Below are 17,601 nucleotides of genomic sequence, written 5' to 3'. Positions count from 1 at the left end.
TATTTGTGCTAACAACCAACAACATAAAATCTTCAATTTTCAGTTTATCACTAAACTCAATTCATCAAATCAGCTTCAAGCTTTATAGATATGAAAATTGAACGGTCATAATAACCGTCCAGTCTCCCGCCATTGTCCGCACATAGTTGATGATACCAGCCACCATTTCCATGGCCACGCTATTCTCTGGCTTGGCGCCAATCACTACACCTCTCAAACACCGGGTACTTATGCAAAATCCTAATTAATTTTCCTAATCTCTCAGACTCAAAGCTTAGTGATGCCGTTTATTTATTTATTTTTGTGTGAATAAATTTTGTTTTGTAATGCAGTGTTCAGTGCTCCAAAAGAGATGCTATATTGGGGTTTTTAGAGTGACGATGCTCACTCCGTTTTCTTCGACCAATTCAATTGAGTGGAAACGGAGGTATGCCTCCTGCTTTTTTCTTCTCCTAGAGCTGAATTTGATATTGCTTTAAGGGTATGTTTGTAATTACATATATTGTGCTTCTGCTACTTAACTTTGAAAGTACAATGTTTAAAATGTTTGGTGGTTTATAGTAAGCAATAACCACTTTTACTTGGCAACTAATGTTCTATTTCATAGCAATTGTAGACTAAAAGCCACAGCTTGTCAATCCAAACATATCCTGAATTATTGAAATGAGTTGTTGATTAATGATTAGCTTGAATTGCAGGGTGTAGATTGAAACTCACTGTTGTTTAGCTTAATTACACGGGACTTATGGACTCATTAAGTCGGGAATCAGGAGTAAAAAGTTGATCTGAATTGGATTTGATATAACTCAAACTGGCTGGAATTCTTGTGTGTTTCCGACTGGTTCTGGATAATTTATCTTGTTTTAAGGATATTCCATTTTTTTTAGATATATATACGAAGTTCTTATCTGGCTAGCAACTGTTTGTTTTGTTATTTTCTTGCTCTTGAATGTCAGCTGGTAGCCAAGTGCTAATCATTTAAAAAGGTATGTGTTGTGGATTAATTTTTTTTTCTAATCCTTGTATTAGTGAATGGTTAGAGTTAGTTATTTATTAATTAGTATTCTTCTATGTGCTGGATTGGGCTGTTGATGGTAAATTGGGGTGTTTGGATCTAATAAAACAGGAGAAATTTAATATGTGCAGTCGGTCGGGGTCCTGAGGAAGCATTCAAAAAGACTGTAGAAGTGGATAGACTGATTGATATGCTCAGGGATGCGAATCCAAAAGAAGTAAGTGATGGTGCTTTGCTGTTTGTTTCCCCTTTTTTTTTATAATCAACATCAAATCCCTTTTTTCATTTTCACATAAAGTTTGAACTCGATTACTGGCAGTTCTCCTATATGATAGGATTGGCAATTATTCTTAATTTTATCTTTTATGCGTAAGCAGTGTTAGAGCTATTGTAGGAGCAACTAAACTGTCTTACTGTTAAGGAATCAATCATCGAATGTCATGAAGTCATTTGTTCTAGTTGCTTAGTTCGGGTACTAGTCATGCAAGAGTAAACACATGATTTATCAACTTCATTTGGAGATGTAAAAAATGTTACCCTTAAAAGTGATTACGATTATTCTATCATATATATGATTTCATAGAAATTTATTGCAATGAGGCAGAATATTCCATGACGCTGATGTAGAAACTTGAGTTATCCTAGACAACTCTACGAAACAGTTAGTTATCTGTCAAATGTGAAAACCTTATCTCCAGTGATTCCAAATTAAATCTGCAGCTTATACTTCTGGTAATGGGTATTTGTTTGTACTTTTCTCGGGCTAAATGTGGATGCTTTCACTTGAAAGAAAATATCAGCTATTGCTGAGCTTTGTGAATATATTTACATAAACTGGTTTTTCATGTTTTTTTGCTATTTTTGTGAACAGCTTCAGCAGCTTGTCGTTGAAAACATCCTTGCTTTCAATGAAGGCTTTTGGATACGACTTGCAGCGAGAACTGATACCTGCAAATCAGAGGATGATAAAGCATGGTTTTTGACTTGGTTAATTCTAATTTTTTATTGTGTTCCTGTAGTTGACTTCTTGCAGTTTCCTCTTTATAATAATGGTTTTGGCATTATTTCTGTCCTATTGCAGAAAGACTACGAGGAATTGGCAACATCTGTTATGAACATAGTGGATCGCGTTGTCCATAAGACCCATGTACCTTGCTCTCTCTTGCATTATCAGTTTAACAATTTATGATTTTGTTATGCCTTCATCCATGTAAAATACCTCCTAATTCTCTAATATGAACTCTTTTTTCTTGTTCTTGATGGTATCTTTTCCCCATGCAGGAAAAGATAGAATCAGCTACTGATGTTCTCAAGGCCATTCTTAAACCTGTGGTTCATGAGGAAGAAGAGATTTCCTGGCCTCCAAGAGATCCTGAGGCTCTCAAACTGATGGAAAAGGTAGGTATTCTTTACACTTCGGTATAAATTGATTGATTTTCTTATGTTGAAGATCTTCAAAGGATACAGAAGATTTCCAACTTATATTTCCCTTTTCTAGAAATTTTAGAATATCTCATTATTTGTTAGAGAGGATTTCCAGCTTACATTATTTTGCTTACCAGTAGTCTAGCATAAAAAGTAAAAAGTAAAAAGTAAAAAAGTGTCTAGAGATGATTAGTTTTTGCATTTTTCAACTTTATCACAATGGTGAAGAAATATTGTTTGTTTAGATGATTTTTTTAACAGAAATAGGTAAGAGTATGATTGTTAGTATGCACACATTGTGTTGATGTATTCTCTTTGTAAATGCAGTTTGAAATACTACTGTAATTTTCATTGAATTGAATTAAATTTATGCGACTCATTTTACAAAACTTAAGGAAATTGTCCAAAGAGAGCAAGAAGGGCAGCTAGATGAAGGATTCCTTGCAGAAGTTAATGCTCAATTACGACAAGTGAGTTTGATCTATCTTTTCTATTGAACTCCTGAGAATATTATAGTCGTGGCTATATTTGCTAGTGGCCAGCTATGCAAATCTTATCTTCAAAGTATCCTCATATGTAGAATTTTCTGCAACAAAAGATGTTTGTTATTACATGCTGCTTTGCCTTATATTTTAACTATTGAACTTGCATTAACTTTTTTCTGTTCTAAACCTACTTGCAAGATTTTGCTGCGATACATGTAAAGCTGTAGGGCCAAAACTTACATTGTAACAGTATTTAGATGCTACGTATTTTTGAATCTTTAAGATAATTATTGATTGACTGAATTTATTAATCTTTTGCAGTCAAAAGAAGATGGGGATAAGCCAGGGCTTGAGGCTATGTTGCAAAAGGTTTTACAACTCTATGCTTCAATTAAGCTGTCCAAGAAAAGTTATGCAAAGAAAGGTATAATAGCTGCCCTTTTAGGTTCCATATGTTTCCATTCACAGAAATTTCTGTTGGCATGATATCTTATAGATGGGTTCTTTATTTTCATCTATATATCTAAAGTATGATATTTGAAGTAATACAATGTTGGTTCTTTTCGTCTGCATCATATCTTATTCATATTCCATTGGTTTTAAGTGGAAAATATTCTCATGCACATATGTGCACATCTATGCACCAAAAGAATGTTATGCTACATTTTTCCCTATTTCAACTTTTCTTTATCACCGCATCAAAAAAAAAAAATTAAAAAAAAAAAAACTTCTCTTTATCACTGCATTTCTTGTGGCTTGCTTCAGCTCATAATTTGAACTCCTTCAATTTTATAATTCAGAAAAATAATGTCTGTCCCCTTTTTTTCCCTAATGCAGGGAATGAAGTTTTGAAGGCTGAGCAATTTCTTGAGACCATAATTAAAGGTGCATACCTTCTCCCCTGTTTTTATGCTTTCAGAAAAACGGCAAGTATATCATATTTATGAATGATCCGTGTACTACTACTAGGCAAAGAGGAAGTTGTATGATTACTCAATATTTTTTAGTAACTAGTTTCTCTAGCTCTATTATATCGCTTTCAGCCTATGGCTGAGATCAAGCTCTGAGTCTTTAGACTCCGCAAAATTGATGGTACTTCCATGGATAGTCTAAATTCTCCTTGCAAGCCTGAATGAGAGGGATTTGGCTCTGTGCATGGATATTCTAGAGCTTGGTGTCTGGGTGTAGAATGGCTAAAAGATGTTTGCCAATTCTGGCTGTGAGAACACACAGTGCTTGTTAAATATGTCCAGAGAGTTATGTATAAGGTCTGTTCCAGTGTGGCTACTGGTACTCAGTTTGGTTTTTAACTCCAAGTTTTCATTATATATACTGTTGCTGTCTTAACATATTAGATAGACAGAAGATTGTGCCTCGGGCTTTCTAGGCCATACGTGGTGTGACTGCCTGGAGTGCAAAGCTCCCAAGAATCTTTTTTCATTGTAGATGATTTATACCTTTAAGTTTAGATAAAAGGAAGAATATGTTTATGGAGACGTAGTTAATGCTTATACTGCATGTTTGGTTCCCAGTATTAGATCGTATTACTATTTGATTCTTTCTTTTCATTTACTTTTCTCTCTTTCTGTCATGATTGTGCAACCTTATCATTTTGAAGTTATTGGGCATGACTCTTATTAAAATTTAAGTCGAGTGCTGAGGTTTGAATAGTAAGTCCATCATACATACATACGAAGGCTACCAGTATTTGTTTGGAGCACATGAGATCCAAGCACTAACATGATAAATTGATTTTGTTTTTGTATTTTGGTGAATTTTCAAGGTAATCCAAAAGCTGTTATGGAATTATAAATTAGAATCAACAGCTCATTTTCTTCTGTTTTGTTGGCAGTTCTCCAGGAAGATCCTTCTTAGTTTGAACCTCTCATGTTTCGAAGTTACTAATGTTTTTTCCCTCACTTATAGATATGTTTATTTGCTGCAGCTCCTGAGGAAGAATGGAACAAACTTTTGATTGATGGATTGACAGTTGGAAAAGGCGAAATTTTGCCAGAGGAATTTTATGCTGTCATTAAGAAACGAATTGAGCGGATACTTATCCGAACAGTAACAGACACCCTTTGGCCTTGCATCTTTAATGTTTAAGAGTTTTAGCATTTCGTAATTGCCTGATGTTTCTCTTTTCATTCTCCCCCAGGAGGGAGGCTCCTACCAGCAGCGCATCCTTACCGAATATGTCAAAGGCATCCAATCAAGAACAGAGCAGCTTGTACAGTTACTTCGGGGAAATCCTCAATAATCTGTACAGAAACGAAGATGCCATTCCACATTACAAGTTACTCTTAATTTGCTATAGCAGAAAGAAGCTTTTCCTTTGATTGAGAGCGGCTAAATGTAGAACTATGTGCTACCCTGTTTTGTTCTTCAGCTTTTGTAGCAAAATGTTGCTTGATATGTATATGCTCCCATGTCAGCTGAAGTATCAGAAAAGCTCGTCACTTCAAACACAGAGGGATTCTTTGCAGCGGCATTTACTGGGATGTTTGTACATTTCTGATGAACTTGTATGTAATCATTCCTTTTATCTTGGGTAATAAATTGGATTATTGCTCAGTATTTGATACCTGAGTTATAAATTAAATTGACATACAAACTAACGTGACACAATATGATTAGATAACTGGAAAAAAAAAATTATTATACTCTTGTTGTATTGACCTTTTATTTTTCACTCTTCCAATGATTATAATGCCACGATAACTTTAACAATTAATTTGTTTTTGTTTTGAAGAAGAAATCCGTTTTTACTATTGGAGTTATTTTATTTTTACAAGAAGAAACTGCATTTATCAGTTTTTTTTTTATTTGAATATAATTTACCAGTTCAATTAAAACACCCATTTTAATCACAGGCTTTCAGCATTTTCCTCGAAAACGAAATTCTCAAATGTCCAGATAAATTAAACAGGCGCGTAACGCATTGTTCGTGACAAATACGATTGACACAACGCAACAGATGTAATCTAGACCGTTAATTGACTTCCCCTATTCCATTCCTGCCACCTTACTTACGATCAACGTCTACTATTAACTTACACCCAATGACACATCACCCACTATATCATAACCATCAAATCTCAATCTAACGGTCATTATTACACATCACCTGATGGCTGAATGTAAATAACTAATAACAAATATTTTTGTAATTTCCGGTATTAGCTAATTCAATTTTTTTTTTTTTTTGCAAACGCACTCGATTTCTGTTTCTTTTCCATTTTTTGTTTTTTCAAAAATAAATATTTAAGATTCTCCGGTCCGACGGTGCCCCTAATAAATAACCAAAATGCCCTTCATGTCCCCGCTCTATAAGATTTATCACACAAAGGGACTACGCACACTCTCTATCAGACTCAGATCTAAAGGGAGAAATTGAAAAATCAGAACATATAAAACAAACAAACCCTTAAGCTATCTCTCCCGATCTAAAAAAATTTCTCTCTTATAAATTCGCAAAACTCGCATCGCTGATCTTGGCTTTGCTCATGCACTAACCAAATCACATGCCGTTGATCATTTCACGTACTGGTCATCAGATCTGAGGTAAATTTATGTTTAATTCCTTAATTTTGTAAATTCTGTTTAATTGAATGCTTTTGATCTTGCTAGATCTACCTGTGATTCAATTCCTCTGTGTCTATTGCTTTTCGTTTGATTCCTTATCTTTGCTTACGAATACGACATCGTATTAATTTCTATTGTCATTTTTTACTTGAAGATCTGTTCTTAATTTTGCGATTAAACGGGTCGGTTAGTGAGAGTAGATATTATATTTGTTTAAGGAACCAAACGAGGTGCACGAGATATGATTTGGTTTAGTTAACTATGAACATTGTTGTGGAATTTGATTGAATTGTTTGTTTTGTTTTTGTTTTGGTTAGATTAGATTTCGGTGTTTGTTGATTTTGATTGGAGAAGATGTTGACCAAATTTGAGACGAAGAGTAATAGAGTGAAGGGACTTAGTTTCCATAGTAAGAGACCATGGATCCTTGCAAGTCTTCACAGTGGTGTGATCCAGCTATGGGACTATCGTATGGGGACACTCATCGACAGGTTTGATGAGCACGATGGCCCTGTTCGTGGCGTCCATTTCCACAAGTCTCAGCCCTTGTTCGTCTCTGGAGGTAAATGAGATTTTCTGTTTACAATGTTGTCTGATTGATCTGTGGGTTGAATTTTTGGATGCAGAAGATCAGTACTGTTTCTTTTAGCGGCATATTGTTGAATTTTGCAAGATCGAATAAGGATATTAAAGAAAATGCAAATGCTGTGTGGACCTTTTGACTTTGGTGTCTGCAAGTTTGGATATGTTTAGAATTCAGCATCTGGTTTCATCTACAGATCTTATTCAGAAATTGGATTGTCTTGAATAAAATAACAGTGTATCATTGGTCTGTCTTTCTAGATCTAACTTGAGTGTCTAATTTAAAACTAGTTTAATATGCATCTTGGTTTTCTTGTATTGTCAAACAGTGGAAAAGATAAATCTGGTCTGTTCTGGAGATGACCAAGTTGATTGGCTTCTTTTACCATCGATTGAATTATGGATATTGAGTACATTTTTTGGTTCAATCATGCTTGTCAAATGATTTTAGATGGATAAACCAAAAGGTGTAATTGAAGCCTTTGTGCTCTATGCTATTCTGGATGCGACACTAATGCATGCAAAGGATTGTTTGTGCAGTACTGATTCTGTTATTCATCTCTTTAATAAAAAGAAAATGCTGCATGTAATAACTTACTATCTTCTGTAGGTGATGATTACAAGATCAAAGTTTGGAATTACAAGATGCATAGGTGTTTGTTTACTCTTCTCGGGCACCTTGATTACATCCGTACTGTGCAGTTTCATCATGAGTACCCTTGGATTGTGAGTGCCAGTGATGATCAGACCATCCGCATATGGAACTGGCAGTCACGTACTTGTATTTCTGTGTTGACGGGACACAATCATTATGTCATGTGTGCCTCATTCCATCCTAAAGAAGACCTTGTTGTTTCAGCCTCTCTAGATCAGACTGTTCGTGTCTGGGATATAGGTGCCCTGAGAAAGAAAACAGTGTCTCCTGCAGATGACATTCTGCGGTTGAGTCAAATGAACACTGATCTGTTTGGCGGTGTTGATGCTGTTGTTAAATATGTCTTGGAAGGTCATGACCGGGGAGTCAACTGGGCAGCATTCCATCCCACCCTCCCTCTCATTGTCTCAGGAGCAGATGATCGTCAAGTTAAATTATGGCGCATGAACGGTAATTATGGAAGCCTGTGCTTTTACTTAATCTGCCTTTGATTGTCAAACAACAGTTATTAGGGTATCTTTGACTAGCTGCTGCGTTGGCAATTTTTTATTGTAAAATGATAAAGGAACAACAATATAACAAAAGCATGCCAAAAACATTTGTCTTTTTGTGAATTTTGAAATTTTCTTTAATTGTTTTATATTTTTCAACTGATAATTAGTTTTATTTGTTTCATAATTGCATTTATATTGTTATTTATTCTTTTTTTAAGAGCATGAGATATGACATGCAACTTTTATACTGTCAGTGCTTTTAATTCATCCTTTGCTTGTCCAAGCTCTGCTTTTGTGATTGCGAATTGCACTTTAGAATAACTGTGTTAGTTAAAGCAAGCTACTTGAATATTGTTTTGATTACAAAAATTGTCAAATTCCGTAGCAATTTCCACATCTTCTTTTATACTGTTACCACCGATAAACCCAGTTATTAAAGTGAATCTCTTTTCCCCCCCTTTCCCCCACTGTTTTCCAGAAACTAAGGCTTGGGAAGTGGACACTTTGAGGGGGCACATGAATAACGTGTCCTGCGTTATGTTCCATGCCAAACAGGACATAATTGTATCTAATTCCGAGGATAAAAGCATCCGTGTGTGGGATGTAACGAAGCGAACTGGAGTTCAAACTTTCCGCCGCGAGCACGATAGATTCTGGATTCTAGCATCTCACCCTGAAATGAATCTTTTGGCAGCAGGCCATGATAGTGGCATGATTGTCTTTAAGCTGGAGAGGGAACGACCTGCATTTGCAGTGAGTGGTGATTCTCTGTTTTATGCTAAGGATCGCTTTCTGCGATATTATGAGTTTTCAACTCAAAAAGATACCCAAGTTATTCCAATTCGGCGGCCTGGTTCTACAAGCTTGAATCAAAGTCCGAGGACTCTTTCTTACAGTCCCACAGAAAATGCTGTTCTTATCTGCTCAGATGTGGATGGGGGGTCTTATGAGTTGTATGTCATACCTAAAGACAGCATTGGTAGGGGTGATAGTGTGCAAGATGCAAAGAAAGGCCTTGGAGGTTCGGCAATTTTTATTGCCCGAAATAGATTTGCTGTACTTGACAAAAGCAGCAACCAAGTATTGGTCAAGAATCTAAAGAATGAGGTTGTTAAAAAGAGCATCCTTCCAATCGCTGCAGATGCAATTTTCTATGCTGGAACTGGTAACTTGCTGTGTCGGGCTGAGGATAGGGTGGTTATATTTGATCTACAGCAGAGGCTTGTTCTTGGTGATCTCCAAACTCCTTTTGTCAAGTATGTTGTATGGTCTAATGACATGGAGAGTGTTGCCTTGCTCAGCAAACATGCCATTATCATTGCTAGTAAAAAGCTTGTGCACCAGTGTACTCTTCATGAGACAATCCGAGTAAAGAGTGGAGCCTGGGATGACAATGGTGTTTTCATTTACACAACTTTAAATCATATCAAATACTGCCTCCCAAATGGGGACAGTGGGATTATTAGAACCCTTGATGTCCCAATCTACATAACAAAGGTTTCTGGAAACACCATCTTTTGCTTGGATCGGGATGGGAAGAACAGGGCTATAGTTATTGAAGCAACAGAGTATATTTTCAAGCTGTCTCTATTGAGGAAGAGATATGACCATGTCATGAGCATGATAAGGAACTCACAGCTTTGTGGTCAGGCAATGATTGCTTATCTGCAGCAAAAGGGCTTCCCTGAAGTTGCTCTCCATTTTGTGAAAGATGAAAGAACTCGATTTAATTTGGCTTTAGAGAGCGGGAACATTCAAATTGCAGTTGCATCAGCTAAGGAGATTGATGAGAAAGACCACTGGTATAGATTAGGGGTGGAGGCTCTTCGCCAGGGTAATGCAGGCATTGTGGAGTATGCTTATCAGAGGACCAAAAATTTTGAGAGGTTATCTTTTCTTTATCTCATAACCGGGAACATGGACAAGCTGTCCAAGATGCTTAAAATAGCTGAAGTTAAGAATGATGTCATGGGTCAGTTTCATAATGCTTTGTATCTGGGTGATGTCAAAGAACGTGTGAAAATCCTGGAGAGTGCAGGTCATTTGCCTCTGGCTTATATTACTGCTTCCGTTCATGGGCTGCAAGATGTTGCTGAACGACTAGCAGCTGAGTTGGGAGATAATGTTCCATCTGTGCCAGAGGGAAAAGCACCTTCCCTTTTGATGCCCCCATCCCCCGTTGTGTGTAGTGGTGATTGGCCTCTTCTAAGAGTCATGAAGGGCATCTTTGAAGGTGGGCTGGATAATATTGGAAGGGGTGCTGTGGATGAAGAGGAAGAGGCTGTTGAGGGTGATTGGGGTGAGGAACTGGATATGGTTGATGTTGATGGTTTACAAAACGGGGATGTCGCTGCAATCTTGGAAGATGGGGAAGTGGCAGAAGAAGGTGAAGAAGAAGAGGGAGGATGGGACCTTGAAGATTTGGAGCTTCCCCCTGAGGCAGAAACACCTAAGGCTCCTGTGAATGCTCGATCTGCAGTTTTTGTGGCACCAACTCCTGGCATGCCCGTTAGCCAGATTTGGATCCAGAGATCTTCCCTTGCTGCTGAGCATGCAGCAGCTGGCAATTTTGATACTGCAATGCGGTTGCTGAACAGGCAACTTGGAATAAGAAATTTTGCTCCTTTGAAATCCATGTTTCTTGATCTTCATTCAGGGAGCCACACTTATCTGCGTGCATTTTCATCAGCTCCGGTGATACCACTAGCTGTTGAAAGGGGATGGAATGAGTCTGCCAGCCCCAATGTGAGGGGACCACCAGCACTTGTCTTCAATTTCTCACAGTTGGAAGAGAAGCTCAAGGCTAGTTACAAGGCCACAACAACTGGGAAATTTACAGAGGCCCTCCGTCTCTTTCTTAGCATTCTTCATACGATTCCTTTGATTGTGGTTGACTCAAGGAGGGAAGTTGACGAAGTTAAGGAGTTGATCACTATTGTCAAGGAATATGTCCTTGGTCTGCAGTTGGAGCTTAAAAGAAGGGAACTCAAAGATGATCCGGTACGCCAGCAGGAGCTTGCTGCCTACTTCACCCACTGCAACCTTCAAATGCCTCACTTACGGTTAGCCTTGCTAAATGCAATGTCAGTATGCTTCAAGAATAAGAACCTTGCTACAGCGGGTAACTTTGCCAGGCGGTTATTGGAGACAAACCCCACGATTGAGAGCCAATCAAAAACGGCCAGGCAAGTGCTTCAGGCTGCAGAGAGGAATCCAACAGATGCCACACAGCTGAATTATGATTTTAGAAACCCATTTGTCATTTGTGGAGCAACACATGTGCCAATCTACCGAGGACAGAAGGATGTCTCATGCCCCTACTGCACTACCCGGTTTGTGCCTAGCCAAGAAGGGCAGCTCTGCTCAGTGTGTGATCTTGCGGTTGTTGGGGTAGATGCTTCAGGATTGCTCTGTTCTCCTACCCAGATTCGATGATCAAACTACTGAATCAGAAAGAATTGTTCAACCATTTTTCTGCTCATCCTTTTGGCAGCATAAACGATCAAGTTTATTGATTCTCATATCTGCAGCTAAAAGGTAAGATACCAAAACAAGAGTTAAAAGTTTCGAATTTATTGTTTGTGCTGGCTACTTTTTTGGCTTTTGCCTGTTTTTTTTTTTTTTTTTGCCCTCTATTTAGTTGGCTATGATTTCCAATGTAATAACAATTTGAGAATTTTGACTTGGGTTATTCTTGTTAGTTGTTCATAAACAAGAATAGCTAAAGGGCTTTTGTTAAAATTAGATGATTGTCATAGGCAGGAAGACTTATATGTCAATGTATGCAGACCCCATTTGGCAAATTTGCTTTTTGCTATTATACTTGGTTTTTTTCTTGGTTGACTAGTTGAAAGTAATTTCTACCAGCTATCAGTAATTAATATTTTTGATGTCCAGTCAGCAATGTTGCGGCTATGATTCTCTGGAGGCTTTCAGAAAATATGCGTTTTGTTTGTTGTTTTTATTGTTTGGGATACAATTTGTTTGTCACTTTTGAGGGTTATAAACTATATCGTGCGTAGGACCTGTAGAGTGTGATGGCTTGTAAGATATGAAGATAATTGTAAGAGACCATTCATATTAGTATAATAAATTTACAATCTTTCTTTAGTGAACCGAATTCAGTGTTATTATCCTGCAGATTTGGCTATGTAGAAGAATGAATGTAGACGCAAAACTATAGGAAATTAATTTGTTAATACAGTAAGTAGGGAAGGATTAGATGTTGCAGCTGTGGATGGGACCGTGTTAAAAATGCAGCCTATAACTCTAGCCTTGACAAGAAGTTTGTTGAATCAAGTCATAGATGGTTAATGAAATTATGGTAGGGAAGAGCATAGATCCTATACTTTCTCATTTTTCACTTTTAAGCTCAGTTTGGACATGCAATTTTTTTCTGCTAGCTCTGGCAGTTATGAGAATTTCAGAACAGAAATAACAGGCGTGTGTATATACAATTCCTTAATTTACTACATAGGATATGTGACGGTGGTCTACTCCATTTGATGTGGTAAAGGCTTGCAAATGAGAGCCAATATTACCCGAATGTTGCCAGCAAATTTTTTTGGGGAACTCTTTTCAACCTTTTAGATGTGAAAGCGTCTTTAGTGGTGCTATGGGCACTACTTTATTTATCTTATGAAAAAGCCATTTAAATGTTCACAATGTAGTTCTTCTTTGAAGGACAAACTTGTTTTTCCATTAAACCCCTCCATAAGTATACTGTTACAAGGTCAAGCATGGTAACTAAGCTCTTAAACGTACCAAAGGTCCGCACTCTCTAAATGAAACGCTCAACACAAGTAACATATCAAATGTAGTATTATGGCAACAATAATATTGAAAGTCAAACCGGTCATCATTTTCATTTTAGCATCTTTAGAGTGGGTTATGGATGATCAATATTTATTTTGGTTTGCAGATATGTAGTCCAAAAAAATTATTTCTGAGATCTAAAAGGGGTTTATTGTAAATTGTATGTGATTTTAATTTTTTTTAATGGTGTTTATTGGGAACTAGGGGCATGATGAGGATCGTAGAGCACCACTTAATTCGTTCTTTTGCGGGAAATTTCAAGTAAATATCATTCTACGCTTTTCCCAGTAGCGTGAGATGTAATATAAGGTGGGGTTCATTTGTTGAATTCTTTTAATTTATAAGATTGCTTCCTAGAACTCTATTGAGTGGATGAATAATTCTGTCTTCTTTTTCTTTTTCTTTTTTTAAATAGAGAGGTACAAAATTAAAATATTATTTGAGAAATGGTTTTAGAGGTTTAAATTTAAAGTGCATAAATCTCATAATTTATGTGTTTTTTAAAATTTTTCACGCTTTAAAAATTTTGATTGAAACATTTCTATTAGAAAAGTGCAATTTTATGAGGTGTTATTTTACTTATTAAAATTGTAGCAGAACGTTTTAAACAATTTACTATTACATGACGTCTCAAACTATAGATAGACAGGAGCATAAGTGTATAATAAGTTCATGATTTTATTGATTTTGGGTTGCAACAACTGTCGTGTATAAAGACTCTGATAGTTGTATTTCATGAATATTGTTTCTCACAGTCTATACACCGCATGGTGATTAGATTTTGTTAATTTTTCATGATTTATTGATTATTTAAATCTAGCGATACCCTAATTATGAGATATATATATATATATATATATATGTATTTGAAGTAGGGTTATTTTTACATACCTCCCCTGAGGTTTCACCTAATTTCAGTTTAATAGAAAGTATCTCCGTATTTTTACTCCCCTCCCCTGTAGTTAATATTTTTGTCAGTTGACTGTTAGTGGACTAACAAGAGGATGAAAATACCCTTTAAAAGCTGACAGGTATAATTTCCCAGCAAAGTTGACAGTGCAAGCATATTCAAAAGCTATTCAAAAGCCGAAAATATTGAAATCAAACATAAATTTCTCGGTGCTTAGAAGTTGGAGATTTGGAGTCAAAAAAATTTTCTTTCTTCTCCAATGCACAGGAGAATAGGAGTGCAGAAGCCATGGAATAAAATTAAATCAATTAATATAAAAAATAATTTTTCTACAAATTCAGCATACATTAAAACCCATTAATCTTTTACAACAAACATCCACAACATGACAACACCAATTTTTCTAATCATTCGGACATGATTACAAGTGAATTTTGAGTACAAACACCCACACCATATTTTCTTTGACTTTTGCCCAGCCATTTATATAGAGAGAAAAAAAGAAAAAGAAAAAGAAAAGAGTGAAGCTCACGGGGAGAGAGAGGAAAAAGAATCGGATCCAACCCGACCCGCGACCGTGATCCGGTCGGATCTCCCATTTCGGGCCACCGTTTCAGTCGAGCTTGGTACCGATCGGAAGCCCTTGAACCGCTAGTCATCTCCATGCCGTCTTTGCCGTCGAAAAGCGTCCGGAAAGCCACCGATCGAAGCCGTGAGAAGCCACGGAAATGCCTCCTCGATTGGCCACGCACTGCGCTTGTTGGCAGTCTTCTATCAGCATCTTCTCGGCTCACGAGGAGAGAGGAAAAACGCAGCCTCGACTGGTATTAGAGCCGTGAAAAGCCGCGGAAACTCGCCCCTCAGCAGTCTTCTATTAGCATCGAAGCTAGTCTTCTTCATGGGTAAGTTCAAAATGGTGATGATTCTTGATCCTCAAACTCACTAACACTCGCTTGTTTTCACACTTAAGCTGCTGAGGGGTGAATGTTTGCATGAATGATGAGATTTTCGTAAGATTTACACTTTCGTGAAGAGATTTTTCTTTTGGGTAATAAAATGGACGGATGCAATGGTATTTCGCACTTACCAATGCCACTACAGCTAACTTTTTAAGTTTTTTAAAATTTAAATGCGCTTTTACAATTGTGACCTTATATACTGATATTATACTGACAGAAATATTAATAGTAGGGGAGGAATGTAAAAATACGGAGATATGTTCTATTAAACTGATATTAGGTGAAACCTCAGGGGAGGTATGTAAAAATAACCCATTTGAAGTACCATTTTAGATATGGGTAGGCATCGGTTCGGGTTGGGAATTCAAAAAAATCAACAGACATTTAAGGAAAATAAAAACTACATCGTGGTTTCGGTTTGGTTTAGTTTCGGATCTTCTTATCAGTTCGGTAACAGTTTGCAAACGGTCCCAATTATCCAATTTAGTATACTTGAGAAACTGTAGGCTTGCGTATGTGGTCAAGTAATCACTTCATAATAAATTTAAGAGTAATGATATCTCCACCCCACATTTTTTGTAAATTCATCCCATTTTTAAAATATAATTATTAAAGTGTCACATTACTTTTAAAATTTTCAAATCAAGAAGAATTTTAGAGAATTAATTAATTAAATTTATCTTAATTCATTTTTTTGTGACTTAAATTTTTTTAGTATATTTGATTACAAAGATTGCTTTGACATAAATTTAAATTAATTATTTTACTCTTATAAAGTAAAATTATCAAGATTTTATGTTAACTTTAATATTTTTCTAATTTGTACCAAACTTATTATTTCTAATACTACTTTATTAGTATGAATATTAGTTTTTAATTAAATTAACATAGTGTTTTTATGCACAATTCTCATATAAATTATTAGACTGTCAAATTTATGTTATTCACACGTAACACGTAAGGACAGTGAAATAATAACTAGATTTCATTTAGAAATACTAGATTATAAGTCACAAAATTAAATACCGAAATTATTAGATACTCATTTTAATTAAATACCAAAATTAATACTCATGTTTTTTTAGGGTAATTTTATCTTTTTATATCATAATAATAAAATACTAAAATAAAATTTGTATGAAAATTTGTGATCAAGAGAATTGTAAAATTAATTGAATTATATAACATTCAAAAAAAAATATATCATCAATGTAATCGAATCCGTCAAAAATTTTCTACGCAATAAAGGATCTAAATTGGGTAGAAATTTGAAATTGTGGGGTATTGATCCCTGGGAATAAGATGCACTTTGGTTCATGAGTCATGACTAGTCTCACCACGTAACATTTGGTTTGAAAAAACTAAATAAAAATTTAATTCAAATATCAAAATAGAACAGCTTTCCACATGGCTCAAAACGACTGGTCGTTTCACGTGGACCAGTAAGGATTCTCCTCACGTGATCCTCGACGTGTGTGCCCGTTGATTTATATTGAACTCGCGTGAGGTAACTAAATCACAACTTCTTACACACGTTATCCTCTTTGCCTGTTTTTTTTTTTTTCTTTAAAAAAAAAAATTCCAATTCATTTTACAAAATTAGCGAAGAGAAATTAAAAATCCAAGAGAGGGAAAAATGGCACAGAAAAATCAAATCTTGCAGTTGCAGCAACAAGGGAGTGATGAATTCTTGTGTTTATCATCAGGGGAATCAGAAGAAATTGATCTCTCCTACTGGGAATTCATCAACCCATCTGATGCTGATGATCATGAGATCGATGAACTGTCATTGGACAGCATCAATGATGATGGCTGGTTTGTTTCTTGGCACTCTTCAGTTGCTAATTCAATCGTAGCCCTAGAAACATTCCATTTTGATGAAGGAAAAAGTGTTCTTGATGATGTTGGTGTTCGGATTGGTGGTGGGTTTATTGAGGAGCAAGTATCCCATGTGGGAGATCAGTATCATGATGATGGTGTGGACGAGGGTGAGTGTCGTGATTATTATGAGCATGGTTATGATGATAGTGATGGTTATGATGATGATGGTGCGTATGATTTGGATGATGAACTTGTGCCAAGGGCAGTGAGTGGAAAGCTTGGGAGGCAGAGGATGAGGAAGTTGGGAAAAAGGGCTTCTGCAAAGGTGAATTCTTCGAAGAGGGCTCCTTTCTCATATGTGAAGCCTGGTGCTGTTCATGGCAAGCATGGACTGGGAATGAAGTACAGTTGCTAAAGCAACAAGGTAAATTTGGGAGATTTGTGAAGAAAGTTGGTTAAAAAATTTGACCCTTATGTGGGGATTGCTTAGAAATTTGGCATGTAATTAATGTAGTTGGAACCAGGGTATCCTGGTGAATTGTTAGGTTATGTTAATTGGATTTGGTTCATGTGGTTTACATACTATGACTTTTAACTCATTGTCTCTTATATCAATGCTTATTCATGTGATGTCTCTGGTTTCTTTTCTCTTAGTTGAGTTCTTCAATTGGTCTTGGTTGAATTAATTTGTTTGTATAATATTTTGGGAATGGATGGCTGGCGCATTTTATGCTAAATTTGCAAATTGGTGATTCAAATGATCAATTTTTTTCATTTTAGTTGTTGTTAATGGGTAACCTTGTTCTTCTTGTTTGATCTTTTGACATAGTATAGTTCATATACGTATACACAAAT

At 36.2% G+C, this 17,601-nt stretch overlaps 3 protein-coding genes across 7 annotated transcripts; all 3 read left to right on the top strand.

Annotated features, from left to right (window-relative positions):
* The first annotated feature begins 26 nt into the window (after positions 1–26).
* Positions 27–5,502, top strand: LOC102618849 (uncharacterized). Its single transcript, XM_006487268.4, has 11 exons — positions 27–224; positions 333–427; positions 1,127–1,232; positions 1,887–1,985; positions 2,097–2,162; positions 2,297–2,413; positions 2,836–2,910; positions 3,247–3,349; positions 3,763–3,810; positions 4,871–4,992; positions 5,084–5,502. Exons 1-11 carry the CDS (start codon positions 150–152, stop codon positions 5,183–5,185), a joined length of 1,008 nt encoding a protein of 335 aa, XP_006487331.2. The 5' UTR covers positions 27–149; the 3' UTR covers positions 5,186–5,502.
* A 773-nt stretch (positions 5,503–6,275) lies between these two features.
* On the top strand, positions 6,276–13,494 carry LOC102619148 (coatomer subunit alpha-2). Of its 5 annotated transcripts, none has more exons than XR_001508962.3 (5): positions 6,276–6,489; positions 6,828–7,072; positions 7,703–8,197; positions 8,720–11,778; positions 13,261–13,494. XR_001508962.3 is itself a non-coding variant. In XM_006487270.4 (4 exons), exons 2-4 carry the CDS (start codon positions 6,865–6,867, stop codon positions 11,674–11,676), a joined length of 3,660 nt encoding a protein of 1,219 aa, XP_006487333.2. In that variant the 5' UTR covers positions 6,276–6,489; positions 6,833–6,864; the 3' UTR covers positions 11,677–12,061. The 5 variants fall into 5 exon arrangements, 2 of the variants coding, with proteins under 2 accessions (XP_006487333.2, XP_006487332.2); XR_008051226.1 differs by lacking the exon at positions 13,261–13,494 and adding an exon at positions 12,143–12,351; XR_008051225.1 differs by lacking the exon at positions 13,261–13,494 and adding an exon at positions 12,139–12,351.
* Positions 13,495–16,442: 2,948 nt separating this feature from the next.
* Positions 16,443–17,376, top strand: LOC102619629 (uncharacterized). The gene has a single exon (XM_006487271.4). The coding sequence runs from the start codon at positions 16,562–16,564 to the stop codon at positions 17,159–17,161; it is 600 nt and encodes a 199-aa protein (XP_006487334.2). The 5' UTR covers positions 16,443–16,561; the 3' UTR covers positions 17,162–17,376.
* Positions 17,377–17,601: the final 225 nt, after the last annotated feature.

This window comes from Citrus sinensis, chromosome 8 (assembly GCF_022201045.2).
Source record: "Citrus sinensis cultivar Valencia sweet orange chromosome 8, DVS_A1.0, whole genome shotgun sequence".
In the NCBI taxonomy this organism is placed as follows: domain Eukaryota; kingdom Viridiplantae; phylum Streptophyta; class Magnoliopsida; order Sapindales; family Rutaceae; genus Citrus; species Citrus sinensis.
Note: the sequence above shows the minus strand (reverse complement) of the source record. Positions and strands in the feature narration are given on the sequence as shown.

Coding starts and splice junctions, on each gene's coding strand:
- LOC102619148 (XM_006487270.4), top strand. CDS start 6,865: ATGTTGACCAAATTTGAGACGAAGAGTAATAGAGTGAAGGGACTTAGT. Junction 7,073..7,702: donor GCCCTTGTTCGTCTCTGGAG/GTAAATGAGATT, acceptor TATCTTCTGTAG/GTGATGATTACAAGATCAAA. Junction 8,198..8,719: donor TAAATTATGGCGCATGAACG/GTAATTATGGAA, acceptor ACTGTTTTCCAG/AAACTAAGGCTTGGGAAGTG.
- LOC102618849 (XM_006487268.4), top strand. CDS start 150: ATGATACCAGCCACCATTTCCATGGCCACGCTATTCTCTGGCTTGGCG. Junction 225..332: donor CTACACCTCTCAAACACCGG/GTACTTATGCAA, acceptor TTTGTAATGCAG/TGTTCAGTGCTCCAAAAGAG. Junction 3,811..4,870: donor TCTTGAGACCATAATTAAAG/GTGCATACCTTC, acceptor TATTTGCTGCAG/CTCCTGAGGAAGAATGGAAC.
- LOC102619629 (XM_006487271.4), top strand. CDS start 16,562: ATGGCACAGAAAAATCAAATCTTGCAGTTGCAGCAACAAGGGAGTGAT.